The 20,503-nt window shown below is 40.3% G+C and overlaps 1 protein-coding gene and 1 long non-coding RNA gene across 2 annotated transcripts; one reads left to right on the forward strand and one right to left on the reverse strand.

Moving 5' to 3' along the window:
- Window positions 1-1,307: 1,307 nt before the first annotated feature.
- On the forward strand, window positions 1,308-16,463 carry LOC128012037 (ganglioside-induced differentiation-associated protein 1-like 1). The gene is made up of 6 exons (XM_052594954.1): window positions 1,308-1,552; window positions 4,972-5,164; window positions 12,783-12,956; window positions 13,546-13,640; window positions 13,788-13,902; window positions 14,587-16,463. Exons 1-6 carry the CDS (start codon window positions 1,373-1,375, stop codon window positions 14,928-14,930), a joined length of 1,101 nt encoding a protein of 366 aa, XP_052450914.1. The 5' UTR covers window positions 1,308-1,372; the 3' UTR covers window positions 14,931-16,463.
- Window positions 16,464-16,713: 250 nt separating this feature from the next.
- LOC128012038 (uncharacterized) lies at window positions 16,714-17,905 on the reverse strand. Its single transcript, XR_008182693.1, has 3 exons — window positions 17,762-17,905; window positions 17,521-17,608; window positions 16,714-17,395 (listed from the first exon to the last, which is right to left on the reverse strand). It is a non-coding gene; the product is annotated as an uncharacterized LOC128012038 (long non-coding RNA).
- Window positions 17,906-20,503: the final 2,598 nt, after the last annotated feature.

Here is a 20,503-nt window from a genome sequence, read left to right on the forward strand (position 1 = left end):
AATTCATTTCCGTTGTTTATTTATTCTCCATTTTATGTCTTTATGTTTTTATGAACCTTGTTCATTTTTCTGTTGTTTTTTTTTCCCTTATAACTTTTTAGTTGCTGTTTATGAAAAATTATAGTCTATATGTTAACATGCCAATTAAAACTTTGTTGTGTCTCACTGTAAATAAATAAATAGGCAAAAGTCTAGACACTCAAAATATCCCGAGCTGAATTGAAATTAGCAGTCTCCTAAAGAATTTTCTCTTTGGTAAAATGATCCTGTCTTGGTTTTAGTTGAGTGAATGTTGAACAGAGGCCAGTTTGCACTCACTGGATCTTTATCCATGCTGATAATAATGCTGACAGAGAGAGAGCTGTATTAGCTCTGCTTGATCTCACAGCAGAGAAATGTGCGAGGAAAGAGACAGAGCCATCTGCTGGCTCTTATGTGATGACTGTTCATCTTACTAAACCATTATTATTAAATAGAACAAACCACATCGTTTGAGACCAGTGTTCTTTAATGCATTTATTGTGTCTTATTATTAATATTTAGTAGAGTAAATTAAAAAGCCCCTAATACAGACAATTACTGGAATAGGCAACACCTCTTCTGTGATGGGTATGTCTACATGATGTAACCATCCATAATTATAGAAATATTACTATTAATATCTACTGTTTTAAGTACAGTATATATATATATATATATATATATATATATATATATATATATATATATATGTGTGTGTGTGTGTGTGTGTGTGTGTGTGTGTATATATCCAAAGATTATATAAATTATATTGTAATAAACTTGTAAGTTTGTAAAAAAAAAAACATTAAAAAGCTATTCATTCAGACAATTACGTGAATACACCTACAGTATTCTGTGAAGGGCAGGTTTCAGTTTTTTTTAAATATATATATAATATTCGTACAGTATATTTATTTATTTATCTTTAAAAATATCGTGTATTCAGAGGGTAAGGAAAATGTTTTCCTACTTTTTACTTTGTTTTATAGAGTTTGGAGCAAGTAAATAAACACTATTTGTAAGAAATGCGAAACTAAATGCTAAAATGCTAATTTTTTCTATCTTCAAAAATATATAAAACCAAAATGATAAAAAAATTGTAAATTATTTATTTTTAAACAGTTCTCCTTTCCATCTTCTCTGGAATCCGTATTTTGCACGATCCCGATAGATTTATCGTGGAGTAACAGAGAGTAAAGCAGCGGCTCGAAAGTGTCGATGATGCCCCTGTTCGTGGTGCTGAACCCCGCGCGCTCTTCCTCCATCCCTCTTTCCCTCTATCTCTCCCTCTCCCTCCCTCCCTCTCTCTCTCTCTCTCTGCTCCTCTCTCACACGCACAGAATCCTCTGTCATGGCGTCTTCCAACAATGTTACTCCCACCAACTGTAGCTGGTGGCCCATATCAGCCATGGATGAAGATGGCAAAATCACAGACGGAGAGGAGTGTCACGAGCCCACGATAGAACACAAGCCATTCTCCAAAGACAGGCTCGTTCTTTACCACTGGACTCAGTCCTTCAGCTCTCAAAAGGTAAGAAAAACACAGCATGAAAATGGTGGGTGATTCTATACTATGCAGTGGGACAAATAATGTCAGTCGGATAACATTGACGCTTTCTCCGTGTGGATGCGTGTTTTATTGGCCTAACGTTACCTGTCTGTTCTGTTGCGTCCTTTATGAAGACATTACGAAACCTCAGCAGAAGATGGAACATTTTGACTTGACTAGCTTCAAGTCCACCGCATCCCAACATCATCGATCAGTTACATGCATAGTGCCTATCAGATGCATTTGAGAGCAGATATGTAACTGTTTACAACGGGGTTAAGGCTGTCTTTGTAGAGTTGTGTGTCGCTTTGCTCTGGAGGACGATGGCACTCTAAATTATTCATTAAAATGAGGGAGCTTTGTGAAAAACAAACGGTGATTTCGTATTATGCTCTCAGTCGCTTCGTGCATTATTCTACGAAAAGATGCCTTTCGTGTCTCTCATGAATGTGTAAACAACGACTTTAACAATGAAAACTGACTCCCAAGTTTTCTATGCATTATTTTAAAAATAAAATAGTATTTATTTTACGTTTAATTCTTTTTCCAACTTCTCCCTGTTGTATTAGCAAGCATGCATAATTTGATTAACAAACATATATATAGTATATGTACTATAATAATAATGTTATATATTATAAATATTTCAAAATTATATATACACTAAAATAGATTTTAATGATTAGTAAACAGATACAGTGTTGACAAACAGAAACAGTAGTGATGATGCTTTTAATTAGCTTTTTTTTTCCAAATTAAATGAAATGTTTATTTTATGATCGTGTGTGTGTGTGTGTGTGTGTGTGTGTGTGTATTTAAATATAAGATGTATGACAAACATTTCACACATTTACACAAACACACACTATTATATATATAGAGAGAGGGGAGGCATATAAATGTGCATATATACAAAATATTTGGATGCATTCAAAAGTTACATTAACACAAAAATTGATTTTAATGTTTATTGAATATATATAGTGTTTAAGAAAACTGTTCTTCAATTGATTCTTTTATTTACATTTTTCTAACTGAATACAATTTTCTGTATTATGGATTACTGAATATGTGCATACATTCAATAAGTGTGCAGTTTAATATAATATTTATGACAAATAAATACATAATTTCAAAGATTTCCACACACATACATACACTATATTATAATATCATGCATTAAACTCTCTTTGTGTTTTGTCTAAACTGTCTAGCAATCTTATATGATGTGTTAAATAGGAATTATGCGTTCTAGGAAACACGTTGTAGTGTCATGACCTTGAGTGCAAGGCTAGTAATAGCTAAACGGCTAAATATGACGGTCAACCCGTTTTTTTTTTTTTTATTCCAATGTATAGTAAAATGTTAAATGTAGTGTGAGATGGCATAATGCACTTTATTAAAACTTAGCCATTCTTTGTCTGATAAAATGTGAAATTTCTTATTAAAATCACTGATTCACAATGAAAAAGCCTCATTATTTGGTGGAATGTCCCTCCTGGCCTTAGCCTCCTGTTTGTTGTGCAGGAGACGACGCTTCTCCACAGCCAGTCTGCTGCTGGTTTTTACATGATCTGAATGAATGTCACGTGTTACCTAAGCTAAACCTGATTCCTCACAACAATATTAAATTGACCAAAACATTGGTAAGGCCCAGATCACAAAGTGATTCGTTTTGCTGATTACAGTAGTTACAGACTTCCATGGAAAGCTGAGCAAAAAATCAATGACCTGCCAAAATTCATCTCATATTTATTTACCAGCAGACTGAGAAATAGAGCTCGACATCATTGAGTGTGTTTTCCTTTGAAGGCTGTTGCGAAATTAGTATTTGACTGATTTTTATAGAAATATTAATTGGAGAACATTTACTGAGCATCAAAACAATCATGTCATCCCAGAAAAGAGATTGGTGCTGACCTTTCAATATCCTTGTCTTGTGCCTTTATATGGTCATGAATTATATGGAATCAATGCATTATCTTGATGAAGTTGTAAAAAGTTAAGCTGTAATGCTGGCTGAGTCTTCTTCTGTTGATTATTATGTGTCTGGTCGAATCCAGACATCACACCGTTGTTGTAAAGTGCCTTATCAAATGTGTCTATTGGTTTTGCAACACCTCAGCGCAGTCAAAGCTGAACACAGCCTGACATTCATTAGGCTTTGCTGCTGGCTGATGCTCTTGTCACTCATCGGTCAGGGCTTCGTTTTATCTTGATCGATCAATCTGGATTTGTAGTATCAGGCAGGATTGGATCTTTAATGAGACTTGTAACCAAAACTTTACTAGCTGCGTTCCTCTTATCCATCAAAACATGAATCAAACAGATATTCTTTTTAAGGGACTATTCGAAACACATTGTGTTGTTTAGCTAAATGCCAAAGTGTCAGAGCTCAACATATGTTGTATTTATAGTTACTTCATACTGTACATGTATAGTTGCTATAGTTACAGCGGTAGACCTTAGATAGTGAGTATGTATACAAACAACATTTTAAGAGAAAAAATATTGAGACATTGGAGAAAAAAAAAGGTTATTACTGTTAGAGCCATAGGATGAATAAGAAGAAGATTGGACGTGCAAGCAATACAATGGTTTATTTAATTACATTTCTAACAGATGGCCAGCCAGACATTTAATTAAAACTAGAATGCTTTCAAAACTCACATTAACACTGAAATGATTTTTTATGATTAATAAATAGATACAGTGTTAACAAAAACAGAATAGAACATCTGTTTACTTGTATGGGACATACATTAATAAAAAAAAAAAACTGGGGTACATCATCAGGGATGTGTCAGAACACTAGAGAAGATGCACTCTTTTTTTGTGCATTGTTTTGCATTTTTCTAGTTGAATACTATATATATATATATATATATATATATATATATATATATATATATATATATATATATATATATATTGAAAACTGAACTGCTGAATTAAGAATTCCCTAGTAGCTATTTTATATTTTATTTTAATGACATTTTCTCAGTCCATATAGTGTTATTTTATTATCATCAATTCAGATGATTAAATTTTTTATTTAGGTTTTAGTAATTTTGTGGTCTGTTTTTGTCATTTTAGTAGTTTTTATTGTAAATGTTAATATATTTCTAATTATTTTTCATTTCAGTTTTAGTTAATTTATTACATCAAGTTCAGCTAAATTAAAATGAGAAAAAAAGCTGAAATAAAGTTTTTTATGTTATTTATATTTTCAAATATATTTTATTTCAAGTAACAAATATGTTTATTATTATACATTTTTATGGTTTTAGTTTAGTTAACTATAATAACCCTTGTCCAAAATCCTAAAGCTCTCAGATTTTTGAGGTCGTATGATGTCATGATGATGTTGTGTGTGTGTGTGTGTGTGTGTTTTGTGGCAGGTGCGTCTAGTGATCAATGAGAAGGGGTTGCTGTGTGAAGAACGGGATGTGAGTCTGCCTCTCACTGAGCACAAGGAGCCTTGGTTCATGAGGCTCAATCTAGGAGAGGAAGTACCGGTTTTCATCCACGGAGACACAATCGTCAGTGACTACAACCAAATCATTGATTATATAGAGACCAACTTTACTGGAGGTATGACTACAGAAAAGATGCTTGTCACTGTACCAGCTGGTATGCATTAAATATATATATTGTCACGAGACAAAGAAGCACACGACGAGCGAGTGAGTGAAAAATATCCCCGAAGGGTGGATTTTATTGAGAGTGCCAGTGAGGAAGTGTCGAAAGTGCGGGTCTTCGTGTCCGGGTCCTTGTATCCCTCTTGTGCGCGTGCCTGTGCTGTGCCGGTGTCACCGTGGTTCGACGGGGCTGCGGCTTAAGGGCTGCTTTCTGCGGGGAAAAGAACAAAGAGTCACTTCCTGGCATGGAGACGTTGCCCTCCTTCTTCCTCCTCTGCCGCATCTTTATAGCCCGCTTGATGAGCCGCAGCTGGGCTTGCTCAGTGGCTGATGAGCGGGGACAGGTGCGGCGTGTCGGTTGCCAGGGCGACGCTGATGAGGACTCGGGACACTTGTCACACTCCCCCCCCCTAAGCGTCGTCCTGTGTCTGCGGGAAAATGGGGAGAGAGGGTAGGGGTGGGGAGTGGAGCCTGACAGACCTGCGAAAGCTGCCCACATCCTGGAAAGGCCGTCGGCGTTGGCGTTGAACGTCCCCGCCCGATGTTGTATGGTGAAGTGGAAGTCCTGGAGCGCTAGGAACCACCGGGTCACCCTGGCATTTGTGTCCTTAGCCCGTGCCATCCACTGTAATGGGGCGTGATCCGTGAGGAGGGTGAACCGGCGGCCGAGGAGGTAATACCGCAGCTCCAGGACTGCCCACTTGATGGCCAACGCCTCCTTCTCGACGGCCGCGTACCGCGTCTCAGCGGGGGACAGCTTTCGGCTGATGTAGATCACCGGGTGTTCCTCACCGTCGTGGACCTGGGAGAGGACGGCTCCCAACCCGGTGTCTGATGCGTCCGTCTGCAGCAGGAAGGGGCAGCTGAAGTCGGGGGCGTGCAGGACTGGTTCGGAGGTGAGGGCCATCTTCACCTGCTGGAACGCCTTCTCCGCCTCCGGGCTCCAGGGAATCTTCTCGGGCTGCCCCTTCCTGGTCAGGTCTGTCAGGGGAGATGCTAAGGAGGAGAAGTTAGGTATGAAACACCGGTAATATCCCGCCAGCCCCAAAAAGGCTCGTACCTGGGTTTTCGTTGAGGGCTTCGGTGCGGACAGGATGGCCTCCACTTTCTTCTCCTGCGGCCTAATGAGGCCGCGACCGACCTGGAAACCCAGGTACTTGGCTTCTGACAGCGCTAGGTGACACTTGCGGGGGTTGGCGGTTAGTCCCGCCCGGCGCAGCTCCAACAGCACCCTCCGGAGCCGCTCTAAATGCTCTCCCCAGGTCTCCGAGTGGACTACCACATCGTCCAGATAGGCTGCGGCGTAGGACATATGGGGCCGCAGCAGGATGTCCATCATGCGCTGGAAGGTGGCAGGGGCCCCGTGTAGGCCGAAGGGAAGGACCCGGTATTGCCAGTGGCCACTGGGGGTAGAGAAGGCGGTTTTTGCTTTGGCTTCCTTAGTCAGGGGGACCTGCCAATATCCTTTCGTGAGGTCTAGTGTAGAGATGAACCGGGCCCTTCCCAGGCGGTCGAGCAGCTCATCCACACGGGGCATGGGGTAGCCGTCGAACTCGGAGACCTCATTTAGGCGGCGGAAGTCGTTGCAAAACCGGAGGGTGCCGTCGGGCTTCGGGACCATGACGATGGGGCTTGACCAGGGACTCCGAGATGGTTCGATCACACCTAACCTCAACATCTCCTGCACCTCCTCCTCTATGGCGTGTCGCCGAGCCTCCGGGACTCGATAGGGCCGCTGCCGGACGATGACTCCAGGTGGTGTCCTCACATCGTGCTCGACGACCTTGGTCCTTCCGGGCCGGGGGGAGAACACATCGGAGAACTGACCGACTAGGTGTTGCAGCTCCGCCTTCTGGGCCGCGGAGAGGTGTGGATTGACATCTACAACCACGGGAGTAGAGGCGGTGAGGGCCGCAAGTTGGGGTCCGGTCCCCACCCAGCGTTTCAAGAGGTTGACGTGGTATAATTGTTCGGGTCGACGCCGTCCAGGTTGTCTGACCCTGTAGGTGACGGGCCCTACTCTCTCCAGTACCGTGTACGGGCCTTGCCATCTTGCCAGGAATTTACAGGCTGAGGTGGGGACCAGGACCATTACGTGGTCTCCTGGCTGGAACTCCCGTGGTTGGGCGGCCCGATCGAAGTGGCGCTGCTGGGCTTGCTGGGCCTTGGTCAGGTGCTCCCGGACTAGTGGCATGACCCTGTCGACTCGCTCCCGCATCTGGCGGACGTGTTCAACCGTCGTCCTGAGGTTGACTGGTTGTTGCTCCCAGGCCTCTTTAGCCACGTCGAGAAGCCCTCGGGGTTGGCGGCCAAACAGAAGCTCGAACGGGGTGAAGCCCGTGGATGCCTGGGGGACCTCCCGGATGCCGAAGAGGACGTAAGGTATCAGCTGGTCCCAGTCTCGTCGGTCCTCGGCCGCCACCCGTCGCAACATCTGCTTCAAGGTTTGATTAAACCTCTCGACGAGGCCGTCGGTCTGGGGGTGGTAGACGGACGTCCGGAGTTGTTTCACTTTCATGAGTCGACAGAGGTCAGCCATTAGCCGGGACATGAAGGGCGTCCCTTGGTCGGTCAGTATCTCTGTCGGTATGCCGACCCGGCTACATAGGAGGAAGAGCTCCTGGGCGATGGCCTTTGCGGTGGCTTTGCGGAGAGGGATAGCTTCGGGGTAGCGGGTGGCATAGTCGACGATGACCAGGATGTGTTCATGCCCCCGGGCGGACTTCGGCAGCGGCCCAACGAGATCCATCCCGATGCGCTCGAAGGGCACCTCGATGATGGGTAATGGAATCAGCGGGCTGGGGGGAGGTGTGTGTGGTGAGGTCCTCTGGCAGATCGGGCAGGCTTGGCAGAACCGTTTCACATCGGCGTCCAGGCCCGGCCAATGGAAACGGTCCCGGATCCGCTGGATGGTGTTCTGGGCCCCAAGATGACCCGCCATCGGGTGAGCGTGTGCCAGTTCCATCACCGTTCCTATCTTGCTGCGGGGCACTACGAGCAGAAGCTTCTCCTCCCCCCTCCGCTGGGCGGCACAATAGAGCAGGCCATTCCGGATGACGAAGTGAGGGATGGGATGAGGTGCTGGTTGGAGATCCTCTCCTTCCGCAACCCTCACTTGAGACCAGCAGTTCTTCAGGCGATCATCCTCGTGCTGCTCCTTCGCGAAAGCCCCACCTCCTGCCACCTGCTGAAACACATCAAAATATAGGTCAGAATTTTGGGAGGGGGGCTCACCTTCTCGAGGGCTGTCCGATGTCAGCAGCACGGGATGTCGAGGAGGTCCCTTTGCTGGCCTCCGGCGTCGGCGGTTCCCGGTCGAGCTGGCAGGCTGTGCGGCTGCGGCGAGCAGACGGTCGAACCCCGGCCAATCTCTCCCGAGGAGGACGGGGACGGGCAGGTCCTTCACGATCCCTACTTCCAATGACCAGGTTCCCGGGGCAGCGGTTATGGCGACTCGCCGAGTGGGGACCCGTCTGGTATCGCCGTGGACGCACGTGATGGCCATCCGGGCCTTGGCTCCTGACCGTGGAGGGAGGACGGTGGGCCGCATCAATGTAATGGAGCTCCCGGAATCCAGCAGCGCCGAGAACGGGCGGCCATTGACGGCGACTTCGGCCCGGGTCGCCCCAGCTGGGGGGTCGTGAACGGCACAGCCTGCCAGCCAAGCGCGTCCTGGGGAGCGTGGTGGTTCCGTTGGCATGGGCTCGTCCTGGGGACCGGGAACCGCTGGCCTGCTCATGTGCCGCGAGGTGCCCTCCGGCGTGCGTCGCTCCTGGACCACCCTTCGGGGAAAAGGCGGCGCTCGCTCCCCAGCCTCCCGGTGGTAGGCGGCATCCGCCAGCTCAATGGCCTCGATCACTTCATCCACACTGGAGGGGTTCCGCATGCCTACCGCCTGGCGGATGGATCGGGGCAAGGCGCGAAGAAGGCGGTCGACGGCCACGCGCTCCGCCACCTGGTGCGCGCTGGGATCCCCGGCCAACAGCCAATGATGCGCCAACCTGGTGAGTTCCACTGCCTGTGCGCGAGCGGGCAATCGGGGTCGATATTCCCAATCGTGGAACTGTTGGGCCGCACATATCGGGGACAGACCCACGCGGCCGAGGAGTTCTTTCTTTAATTCATCATATGAAGCCCTTCGGTTGGGAGTCAAAGAATAATAGGCCCGCTGTGCTTCCCCCGTCAGGAGCGGGGCGAGGAGATGTGCCCATTCATCCATGGGCCAGACTTCGCGCACGGCTGTGGCCTCAAACATCTGCAGGTACAGCTCGACGTCATCACTCGCCGTCATCCGGGGCACGAGCTGCGCGGCTTGGACGCGGGGATCAGGCAGCGGAGCGCGCTGGGCGGTGGCAGTGCGAAGCGCGGCGAGCTCCCGTTCAGTTTCCCCTTGCCGCGCGGCCATGTGTTCAACAATTTGTTGCTGGCGGATGCTCACCTCGGTGAGGTGTTTGAGCAGTTCTTCCATCACGGGGGAGGAGCTGCCGCCTGCACACAAAAAAAAGAAAAGAAAAAAAAACACAACGGTGAACGGGGGAAAAAACTCACAATTTTGGTGATCGCTGTCGGTGCTTCTTTCAATTTGCTGCTCGCATTCTCCACCAAATTGTCACGAGACAAAGAAGCACACGACGAGCGAGTGAGTGAAAAATATCCCCGAAGGGTGGATTTTATTGAGAGTGCCAGTGAGGAAGTGTCGAAAGTGCGGGTCTTCGTGTCCGGGTCCTTGTATCCCTCTTGTGCGCGTGCCTGTGCTGTGCCGGTGTCACCGTGGTTCGACGGGGCTGCGGCTTAAGGGCTGCTTTCTGCGGGGAAAAGAACAAAGAGTCACTTCCTGGCATGGAGACGTTGCCCTCCTTCTTCCTCCTCTGCCGCATCTTTATAGCCCGCTTGATGAGCCGCAGCTGGGCTTGCTCAGTGGCTGATGAGCGGGGACAGGTGCGGCGTGTCGGTTGCCAGGGCGACGCTGATGAGGACTCGGGACACTTGTCACAATATATATATATATATATATATATATATATATATATATATATATATAGTATTTATTTTTCGCCCAAATAGTTCCATTAATAAGTCATTAGTGCCAAATGGCAAATCTGTACGGAGAATATGACAAAAATATTATTAAAAACTATAACAGTATCTCAGTGATAGCAACATAAGACCGGCCATCTAATGTCATAGAGTATTAAAGATAACTGCATTTTCCCTGTGTAAGCAATACAAATGCTAAATCACAATCAGTGCAGTGCACTATATTTTCTCTCCCAGGCTGCATGGCTGGGTGTCATTCTGAATGTCTTCACAGTTTGAGTGTGGGGGTGTTTTCACCGAAGCTCGTCTCTGATCCAAGATCACTCACTCATTTAAGTGATAAGAGCTGAGCGTGATCACTCAAGCTCAATGAAAGAGATCGAAGCAGATATAAGGCATTTTAGAGTGTCCAAACACACATGTATCAGTAATTTATGAAGTTATCTGATGCATCAATTTGATTTGAAACTCGATGTGCTTTTTTGAGCACTGACTATTCTTTAATGTAAGTTTTTTAGATTTAGATTTTGAAACTTAAACTGAAACTAAAATAAAGCCTAATTCATTCAGATAACTCTGAATGCATAAAATGCCTTTCATGTGTTTACAATGTAAAAATAGGATTGTCCGATTTACTATATGATTTTCATTTGCATTGTGGATGGTGTTGAGTTTATGTCCTAAATAACAAACTGTGAAATTAGGCCTGGTAGAGTGGACAAGAGAGGTGTTCGTGATGTTTGTGCCATTTCAGCTGTTTGTGTGCCAGGGTAACAGAGATGTTTGATCCTGTATTTATTGGCTGTATTGATCTTGGAGGGCTGCAGGTCAGCATGCTGGAGGTGCAGAGCAGTGTAGAATGGGATAGCCCTTTGTACCATCCTCTATCTGCTCCAATGCAGTAACATTATAGGCTTATTTTTACCAGATGTATCAGCTTTTCTGGTTGTTGACACCAAATGTTTTACTAAATCCAACTTTATCTTTATCTATATATATATCTATATGTATCTTTAAAAATTGTATATGCTTTTTTTTGTATATTTAATACATCAGTATTCTATATATATATATATATATATATATATATATATATATATATATATATATATATATATATATATATATGGCAAACAAAAATGAAGATGAAATTCTGAAAGCTTGTTTAAAATAAATCAGTGAGACTTTTATAACTGCATAATAAACATAAAATGCATATAAATATTATTTGTCAATCAATATCTCCCATTAAGATGTCTTAGTAAGATGATATTTTAATGCTTAGATATATGATCAAAGCTTTATAGTTTTAACTGTGGTAGAAAAACATATAATGCAATGCAATACAGTGATGATAGAGAGATGAATAAATAAACATTCATCAAAAACTTGATGTATCATATTTGAAATTCCTATTTTAAAGCTGCGGTAGGGAACTTTTGACGCTCTAGCGGTTAATAAACAGAACTGCTTGCGTCTTGCGGAAGAACATTGTAGCCGGAACTACTTCTCTCTGTTTATGTCTTTGAAGAATCCCAAAGGTACTGGGTTACTCCGCCGCGGTACCCCCGAAGCAATCTAAAATAGTCCGAATATAAACAATTATTATAGGTGCACCCTAGTGATTCAGGACAAGCTAAAAACACGGTTTGGAAAATGGATTCATGGTGTACTCGCTTATTATATACATTTTTCTACATTTTGAACACAAACAAAATTACGGACCGCAGCTCTGATTGGTTGTTTCTCACCGGGAGCGATGGAGTTTCTGCAAATGGCAATAGGACCACTGGGAGGAGCCAGAGGAGCTTGATTTTTTTTCACAGATTATCTGTCTCATATTCTACTGTCAGGACATAATGATAGGTTTAACAAATATGTAAAAATTATATATTTACAAAAGTTACCTACTGCAGCTTTAATGAGATTTAAAAAAATAAAAAATAATGTATGTATAATACATAAGTAAAGCTAAGTTCCTTCAGTCCAGTAAGAGATCAATTTAAAATACAAATTCGTAGGTCTGCTTTATAAAAATCTGTAATCTGTAAAGATTTCACAATAAAAAGTGTAACATGACCTGAAATATTATGAAAGAAAAAGTAAAAAAAAGTTTACTTTTATAGCAAAACATATATCAATTAGGCACGTAGTAGATTGTGTGAACATTTCTTTTTTTTTTCGGCAGCAAGTTTTGATCAAATTGATAATTTTGAGGCCATAGAATGTGAAATGTTACTTGCAACATAAACCAAAAAAAAAAAAAAAATTTTTATGTGAAAATAAGAAGCTGGTTAATTATATGACCAGATCAGAAGAGTCATGGCTATATTTATGTATATTAAAAAATGACAAAGAGCAGGCAAAAGCATGCACATCGATCTCAACATACAAAAACAAAACTGCAGCAAAGCATGTGTGACGTTTTGAGCACGCAGGCTCAAATACATTTCTGATACTTTTGGAGCTTTGGTGTTGCCGACTGTATATTTAAAAAAATATATATATATACAGTATATATTTTTTTCTTTCAGACACAGTAGCGCAGCTGATTCCAGATGAAGGAACTCCTATGTATGCAAGGGTACAGCAGTACCGAGAGCTGCTGGATGGGCTGCCCATGGATGCTTACACACATGGATGCATCCTGCACCCAGAACTCACAACCGACTCCATGATCCCAAAGTACGCCACTGCTGAAATACGTAGTAAGTGATGCTGCAGTTCAATGCACCATTAATCTTTTCTTTGTGAAATGCATAGAAAGCAAAGCATCTAACTTGCAAAGCCTGCTTAGTCTGGGAATCATTTTATTTCTCCGAATTCACGTTTGAAGCAAATTGCTGTCTCAAATGTTGACTGTAAACTAACATGGCATCCTCTAACCTATCCTCTAAAGATGTTCTAATGCTGCCCTATTTATGCAGAGTTCATTGATATTGGATGTACAGTACAATGCAAATAAAGCCAAAGAGTTGATCCAGCCATTGGGTTGCAGCGAAATAAATAATGTCACGAAAACCCAGCATAATTGCAAATAAATCTCTTTTATAGTTCATAATTTGGAGGGAGTTCCTATGATAGGTGTTGTTTATCACAGTCACTGCTGTGATTTTATGCATTAAATTCCTTAATTAGTTGTCAGGGACATAAAAAATCAGCAGAAAATAGTGCCAGTTCACAATGTGCTGCCCGACAATGAATAACTCATCGTGAAGGAAATACAAAATCTTCTCAGATTTGGGGTCTATGAAAAATCTTTTACTGAACCACACAATTTGGTCTGATTTCTCTCAGGACATTTGGCCAATGCGGCATCTGAACTGATGAAGTTGGACCATGAGGAACCCCAGCTGACAGAACCATACCTCTCCAAGCAGAAAAAGCTCATGGTAAGTCAGCGGTTTCACTGCATCCATGATGTGTAGCACATTTTGGATGGATACTGTATTTTGTCCTAGCTGAAATAAGAAATTAAACTGCAGTCATGTCAGTTATAGATTTTCCTTGTCTTGAATACTTAAAACTATATTTTGTAGGCAAAGATCTTGGACCATGACAATGTGAACTACTTGAAAAAAATTCTTGGTGAGTTGGCTATGGTGCTAGACCAAGTAGAGGCAGAGCTGGAAAAAAGAAACCTGGAATATCAAGGTATGTTTTCTGTTCACTTAACATTTAACAATTAAAATAAAATCTTAACAAAATAACCCTAATATTTTTTTTTATAATATATCCTTATATAATAAGCATAAGAAATGTTATAAAAAAAAAAAAAAAAAAGATGTATAGTCAATAAAGTAAAAATACAATAACCTTATTTAATAACCTTATTTTATATAGTTTTATTAAATTACATTAGGGTAATTTTTTTAATCTGTGCATTGTCATATAATTTTTGTAAATAATAAAAATTCACATTTGTTAATCTGCAGGTATGTATTTATTTGTTACATTATAAATATAAGATTTAAGTGTTACTTAGTATGTTCTTAGTATGTATGTTAGTATATTTGAGATACTGTTTTAATTTGTTATTTGTAATTTTAGGTAAAGTTTTAGTAATTTCGTTGTATTTGTCAACTTTCCATTTCTTTTTTAATTGTTCTTATTTTTATTTTAGTAAATTAAGTTAAAATGAGAATTGTTACTTTGGCAACTAGCTGAAATTATTATTTTTATGGGATATATATACCATATTTAAAAAAAAAAAATTATTCATTTTATTTTCAGTTAGAGTTGATTTTATTCCTTGTAAATGGTTTTAGTTAACTGTAATAACCCTGCTTTGTGAACCGTTGTTTTTGATCTTACAAGTCATCTTTCATTTCTACACAGGTCAAAAGTGTGAATTATGGCTTTGTGGACCTACTTTTACACTAGCTGATATTTGTCTCGGAGCCACATTGCACAGGCTCAAGTTCTTGGGACTCTCAAGGAAATACTGGGAGGACGGGAGCCGGCCGAACCTGCAGTCGTTTTTTGAGCGGGTGGAGAAGCGTTTCGCTTTCCGCAAGGTGTTGGGGGACATCCACACGACCCTGCTCTCTGCGGTTCTACCCAATGCATTCCGAATGGTCAAAAAGAAGCCCCCGTCCTTCTTTGGCGCGTCCTTCTTAATGGGCTCTCTCGGGGGGATGGGCTATTTTGCCTATTGGTTTTTAAAAAAGAAATACATGTAGTGAATGTGCTCTTGTAGTGTTTTGTGTCTGTGTATCTGTATGACGTTCGAATTTTTCGGTAACACTGTTTTACGATAGCAGGAAAAACAAGACAGTATACAGAGATTAACACTCTTTACTCACCTGGGTGAATAATTAAATAAATATCTAATGAGAACATTCCAAGACTAGGAATTCTTCTTAACAGCACCTTCTCTGGTAACAAACCTATTTTTGTTTTTATGATTTACTGGTTTATTTTATTCATATTATGCTTGCATACAGCATAATTATTTTGTGTTGTTCTGTCCAGATTATAAACATTACGCATTCTTGCCATTTAGGACACCTATGGTTATATGGTACAGCACAACGGTATATTATAAACAGAAAGCCCAAAATAGTGTTTATTAATCTACTCTGAATTCTTAAGCATTCATATTCTGTACGGGTTTCCGAACACTTTGCACTTCTAATTTTAAGAAACTCAAAATTATCAGCATTTAGTTGTTCACTTTTTAGTGCAGATCACATCTGAAACACTATTTATCAGCAGAATGCAACACGTCACTGTTAGCATGACAATTTTCTGGTCTGAATCTGTTTGCTTCTGCATTTGGTGAGAGGAATCAGTGCCAGCAAACATATTAAACCCCTACATTTTCAGAATATTACACTGTACCAAGAATGCAAAAACCCCAAACACTGAAGAGAACAGAATGTTCCTCAGAAGACTGCCAATTTTAGCATTTCTTTCCAATTTAATTGTATTTTTTATTTTTATTTTATCACTAGCAAGTCGTGGAAAGTATACTGAGTCACATGATGAGTAAAGTTCTTGAAATGGAGGTGGTATAGAAATGTGAATGTCAAGTTCCAGTTCTGAGCGTAAAAGCAAACACACCTTGATGTTTAATCGAAAAATTTGACTTATAATAAAAATCAAATGGTCTTTTAAATTAGTGTAACCATTTTAAACATGCCACTGTTTAATTTATGGGTTTTTCTTTCATTGTATTTTTCCATTAATGTTCACTTATACATTTAAACTCTGCTGGACTTGAGAGGCCATTAAATGTTTGCCATGCAGTAAAGGCGAGAAATTACATACATAATATGAGAGTTCTATGCCACCTCACACACAAGCCATATACAACTGTGAAGATGCATTAATACTCTATGATTTAATTTTATGTACTGCTGTTAGTCATTTTCAATACTATAACTACAACAAATGTACAGTACAATGTCTGAGCTGAATTTCTCGGCACCTCAAAACTCACAGAAATGTACTTGATCTGGAGTGATTGTTGTGAATTCAGATAAGTGGCGATCCCTACTCTAAACCGGAATGACTGGAAGTTAAATTAATACATGAGAAATATATTGATGTCTGTGGTCACTAGACTTCATAATAGATTTTTTTATTTTGTAATTTTTATTTTTATATCTTTAAAATATGCATTTCTTTACAGTGCTTTCTAAGATGTTTGTTCATGAGCCTTAATTTGTTCAGTTGCCATCGATTTCAATAAATCAAAATGCTTACCTTAACTTCTTTGTATGGTCTGTGTGCAGCTCAAGTCAGATGATTGTCTGGGGTTTTTTTTGTAATATTTTTTAAAATAAGAAATACAGTGCATGCTGAGCATTTCTAGGGCTTTTCGCACTGTGCTGTGTTCTGGTCATTTTAACTCAGAAAGGAAATTATTTTTCTCTAAAAATGGTAACCTTATGGGCAATAATGCGATAATCGCATTGGGCAAAAACACACAAAGGGTAAAACAACTCACAACCAAAAATGTTAACATATTTGTACCTTTAACAAATACATTTTCATTTTTACATTATTGGTAAAAAACATGATCTGGCTACAAAATATTGCTTGTATATATTTCATTATGTTATTAACAAATTACGTATTAAATTTTTTATCAACTTGTTTTCTTTCAATTAGCATAAGATTGGATTTTGGAAATACAAAAACTTTTCTAATTAAAAGAAAAGTAGGTAAAAAGTTTACAGGCCTCCTAAAACACATCCTAGTATGAAATAGTCTTGTGACAGCTTTGTAATGTAGATGACAGAATAAGCCAGTCAGAAGAGGAGACACGTCTGTCTCTGTCCCAGAAACTGCGATAGCCAGCTGGCCACAGGAGCAAATAGCACACAAGAAGCAAGGCCACACACGAATGTCGATCTGAGACTCCAGAAAGTTGTAAAGTTGTAGAGTTTATAAAGGTAAGGTCCCTGCAGCCAGTCTGCCCAGAGGGCCAGGAGATACGCCTACAGAAAGAGCTTCTGGAACCGTCTGAATGCCGGATTGGGACGAGGTGAGACGGCGGGCTGTGATCTCTAAAGTCACACACAGTCCCCCCAAGACTATGAGTACAAGGTATCGGTCACAAACATGATGGACAAAAAAGTCCCAAATCCTAAATCAACATCCTCATACAACTCTTGGTCCATCGAAACTCATGGTTCTTCTGCAAGAAGGGAATAAATATTAATTATGAAAAATAGTGTAAGGGAAACTACATATCAACTAAATATTAAGAAGAATTGTATTCTACCCAAAATAATAGAAAATACAAATTAAAAAATGGCTTACCAAATGTGACATTCTTCATCATGTAAAATTCAACAAAATATCAACTTCTGTATAAACCAAAGGAGAAATCATCCTGACAGACTGACTTCTGAAATGAGCCACACAGTCATTATTGATTCATGGAAACAGGAAAGCACTAATTAAACGAATGCACTAATGCTATTTTGTAAATTCAACTTTATTTTTTAGTTGACTAACATTTAACAATAACTTTTGAGTTAAGCGCTTTAAATAAACCTACCTTACTCCTAACATTCTCCTTAAGAGTTTAAAAGGGAGATAAATTCCCTTTTCAATGCCATGGTTTCAGAAGATTTTATGGCATACATGCTTTCAATATTAGCCTATCTGCTCTACAACATCCGTGTGTTTTTCCGGGTTCTTCTTCTTCTTGCTTAATAGCAATTGACTCCTTAGGAGCATTATCGCCAACTACTGTACGGAATGTCAAGTAAACTTACATATTTGATGAGTCTGAAATTTAAGAAGGGGAAGGATTGAGAATTTTTTTATTATTTTTTTTATTTTTACTAAATAAATGAAAGATTTGGTGACTGTTTCATGGCACGCTCAGATTGCATACGAAGGACGCCTGCGCTTATCTTATGAATATTAATTAAGAAACACTGCGTTCACAGAGTACCACTATCTGATTGGTCACTAAGCAGGCTGACAATATAAATATTAATTAGGGTATGTATCAAGACGCTCCATCAAGTTTTCCAAGCAACGCTGAATATTTCTTCTTCTTCTTCTTCTCTATTCTTGTTCTTAAATGTTTAATTCAGGTTTAGTTATAAGAAAAAAAATATTTTCGCCACGACTTCATCTTTTATTCAGTACCTTATTATAAGTTTATATTTTGCTTGTCCCTGAATTTTCCATCCTAAAAACACAGCCAACATTTCATTGTAAAATAAGTATATTTATTCACGAGAGTTTGATTACTAATAATAACGTTTTTTTCCCCCTACAATGGACTTATGAAGTATATGATGAAATTAATGTAGAAAACTAAAATTAAGGTATGCGTAAGCAGAATATTTATATCATGCACGGTTTAAAAAAAAGTATTTGGACAAAATATTCAAAACGTGTGTGAACTTTATACATTTTGTACGCCAATTTCGGATGCGTATATGCTAGCTATAAATTTAGAATTAGCAATTGAAACGTTAAAATTGTCATCCACCACCATGTCCACCATCAAACACAGTAATTTCAGATTCAGACTTCAGTTTTGAAGAGTATGTTTTTCTAAAACAAAAGTGCCCAGCAATGATGACACATATATAAATAAAAAGTAAGCATGATTACAATAATAGTGATAGGTTTTATCAACAGACTGTGGTTTTATCTTTCGGTGTTGCGTCATAGCTTGAGATTTTTAAATGCGCTACCGCGGGATTCCACGCGATGTCACTATAACACTGTTTACTATGTAACGCGCTTCTCTTGGACCTCGCATTAGTGTTTTAGATAGAGTTGCCACCCGTACATTTAAAATACGGAATCATCCCGTTTTGAATCAATAAAATCAACCAATCAATCAAAATCCCGTATTTTCGAAGTTGTCTTCAATGCAGCATCATATGCATATCATCCCACCGGCATTTTGTGAAGACAAATTCTGCCCCTGATTGGGTAATACTCGCAGCCATCGTTAGATTGATTGGTTTGTTTCAGGTTCACGGCCAATCAGAGTCAGAGGAGGGCGGGTTTCTTGGCAGAGAGTCGATTTGAAAGAATGGCGGAGGTTGTTCCCGTAAAAGAAATGATCCAGATACCCCCGCGTCCAGCGCTGAAACGAAAGCGGATGCAAAAGTACCGTCGAGAGTGGGAGGAATCAAATACTTGGCTGGAGATTGTCAGCGCAAATGAGTATCAAGCCAATTGCACAATTTGAAGGCGAGTGTTCTCTGTTGCGCACGGTGGCTTGTCAGATGTGCGACAGCATGCCTTGGGAGAACAACATTCATACACTTTACAATAAGGTTCATTTATTAAACATTAGTGTATTATCTAACATGAACTAACAATGAGTAAGTAAACCATTTGTTACATTGTTTATTAATCTTTGTTAATGTTGGTTAATAGAAATAAAGCTGTTCATAGTTCGTTCATGTTAGTTCACAGTGCTTAACTAAAATTAAGATTTTAATAAAATATTAAATGTGGAAATTAACATGAACAAAGGTGAACAATTGCTGTATAAGTGCAGTTCATTATTAGTTAATGTTAATTAATGTAGTTAACTAATGAACCTTATTTTAAAGTGTTACCCATTTGTTTATTATGGTTAAGGTGTACAGTCATACAATCATTATTTTAATAAGAGATAAAGCTATATTTGATTATAAATATATAGTGCCTATGTGAAGCAAATAAATAACTAATTTAAATGATTGCATTATTCAATAGACTACTGTACAATTAAAAATAGATATAAAAAATAGATTAAAAAATTGTGTGTTTTACATGAATTTAGAAATGTTTGTAGATCGGTTATTTATTATGTGGTTTTACTGTTTGGATGGTCTTACTGTCTGCAAACAATGACAAATATTTTATCCAAAATCTGTGTTCACGCCACCTTATACTAAACTAAAGTTCATTAGCAATTAGTATTTTTATGAAAACATGTTTTAAGTTGTGATTTACCGCCACTGGCACATCATGACCTGTGGTCATCGTGGCCCTGAGGGTTGTCCCCCCGAGGCGTCCCTTATTTTTTTGTATTGAAGGTGGCAACTCTAGTTGTACAACAATACCACGAAAATATGATAGGTCCTACAAATACGCTTTTAAAGCATGCATAGATTAATCTGGCTGCATGCATAAATTTAAAACTGATTCTGCATAGTAGCCTATCTTTTTCCAGTTCCCTGAATTAAAGTGGATTAACTGAGTCTGTTTGACAACCAAAACTTGACTGACAGTTTCAGGCCAGTTACAATTATTCTGAAAAGCTCCTGATATAAAG

This window comes from Carassius gibelio, chromosome B23 (genome assembly GCF_023724105.1).
Source record: "Carassius gibelio isolate Cgi1373 ecotype wild population from Czech Republic chromosome B23, carGib1.2-hapl.c, whole genome shotgun sequence".
Taxonomy (NCBI): Eukaryota; Metazoa; Chordata; class Actinopteri; order Cypriniformes; family Cyprinidae; genus Carassius; species Carassius gibelio.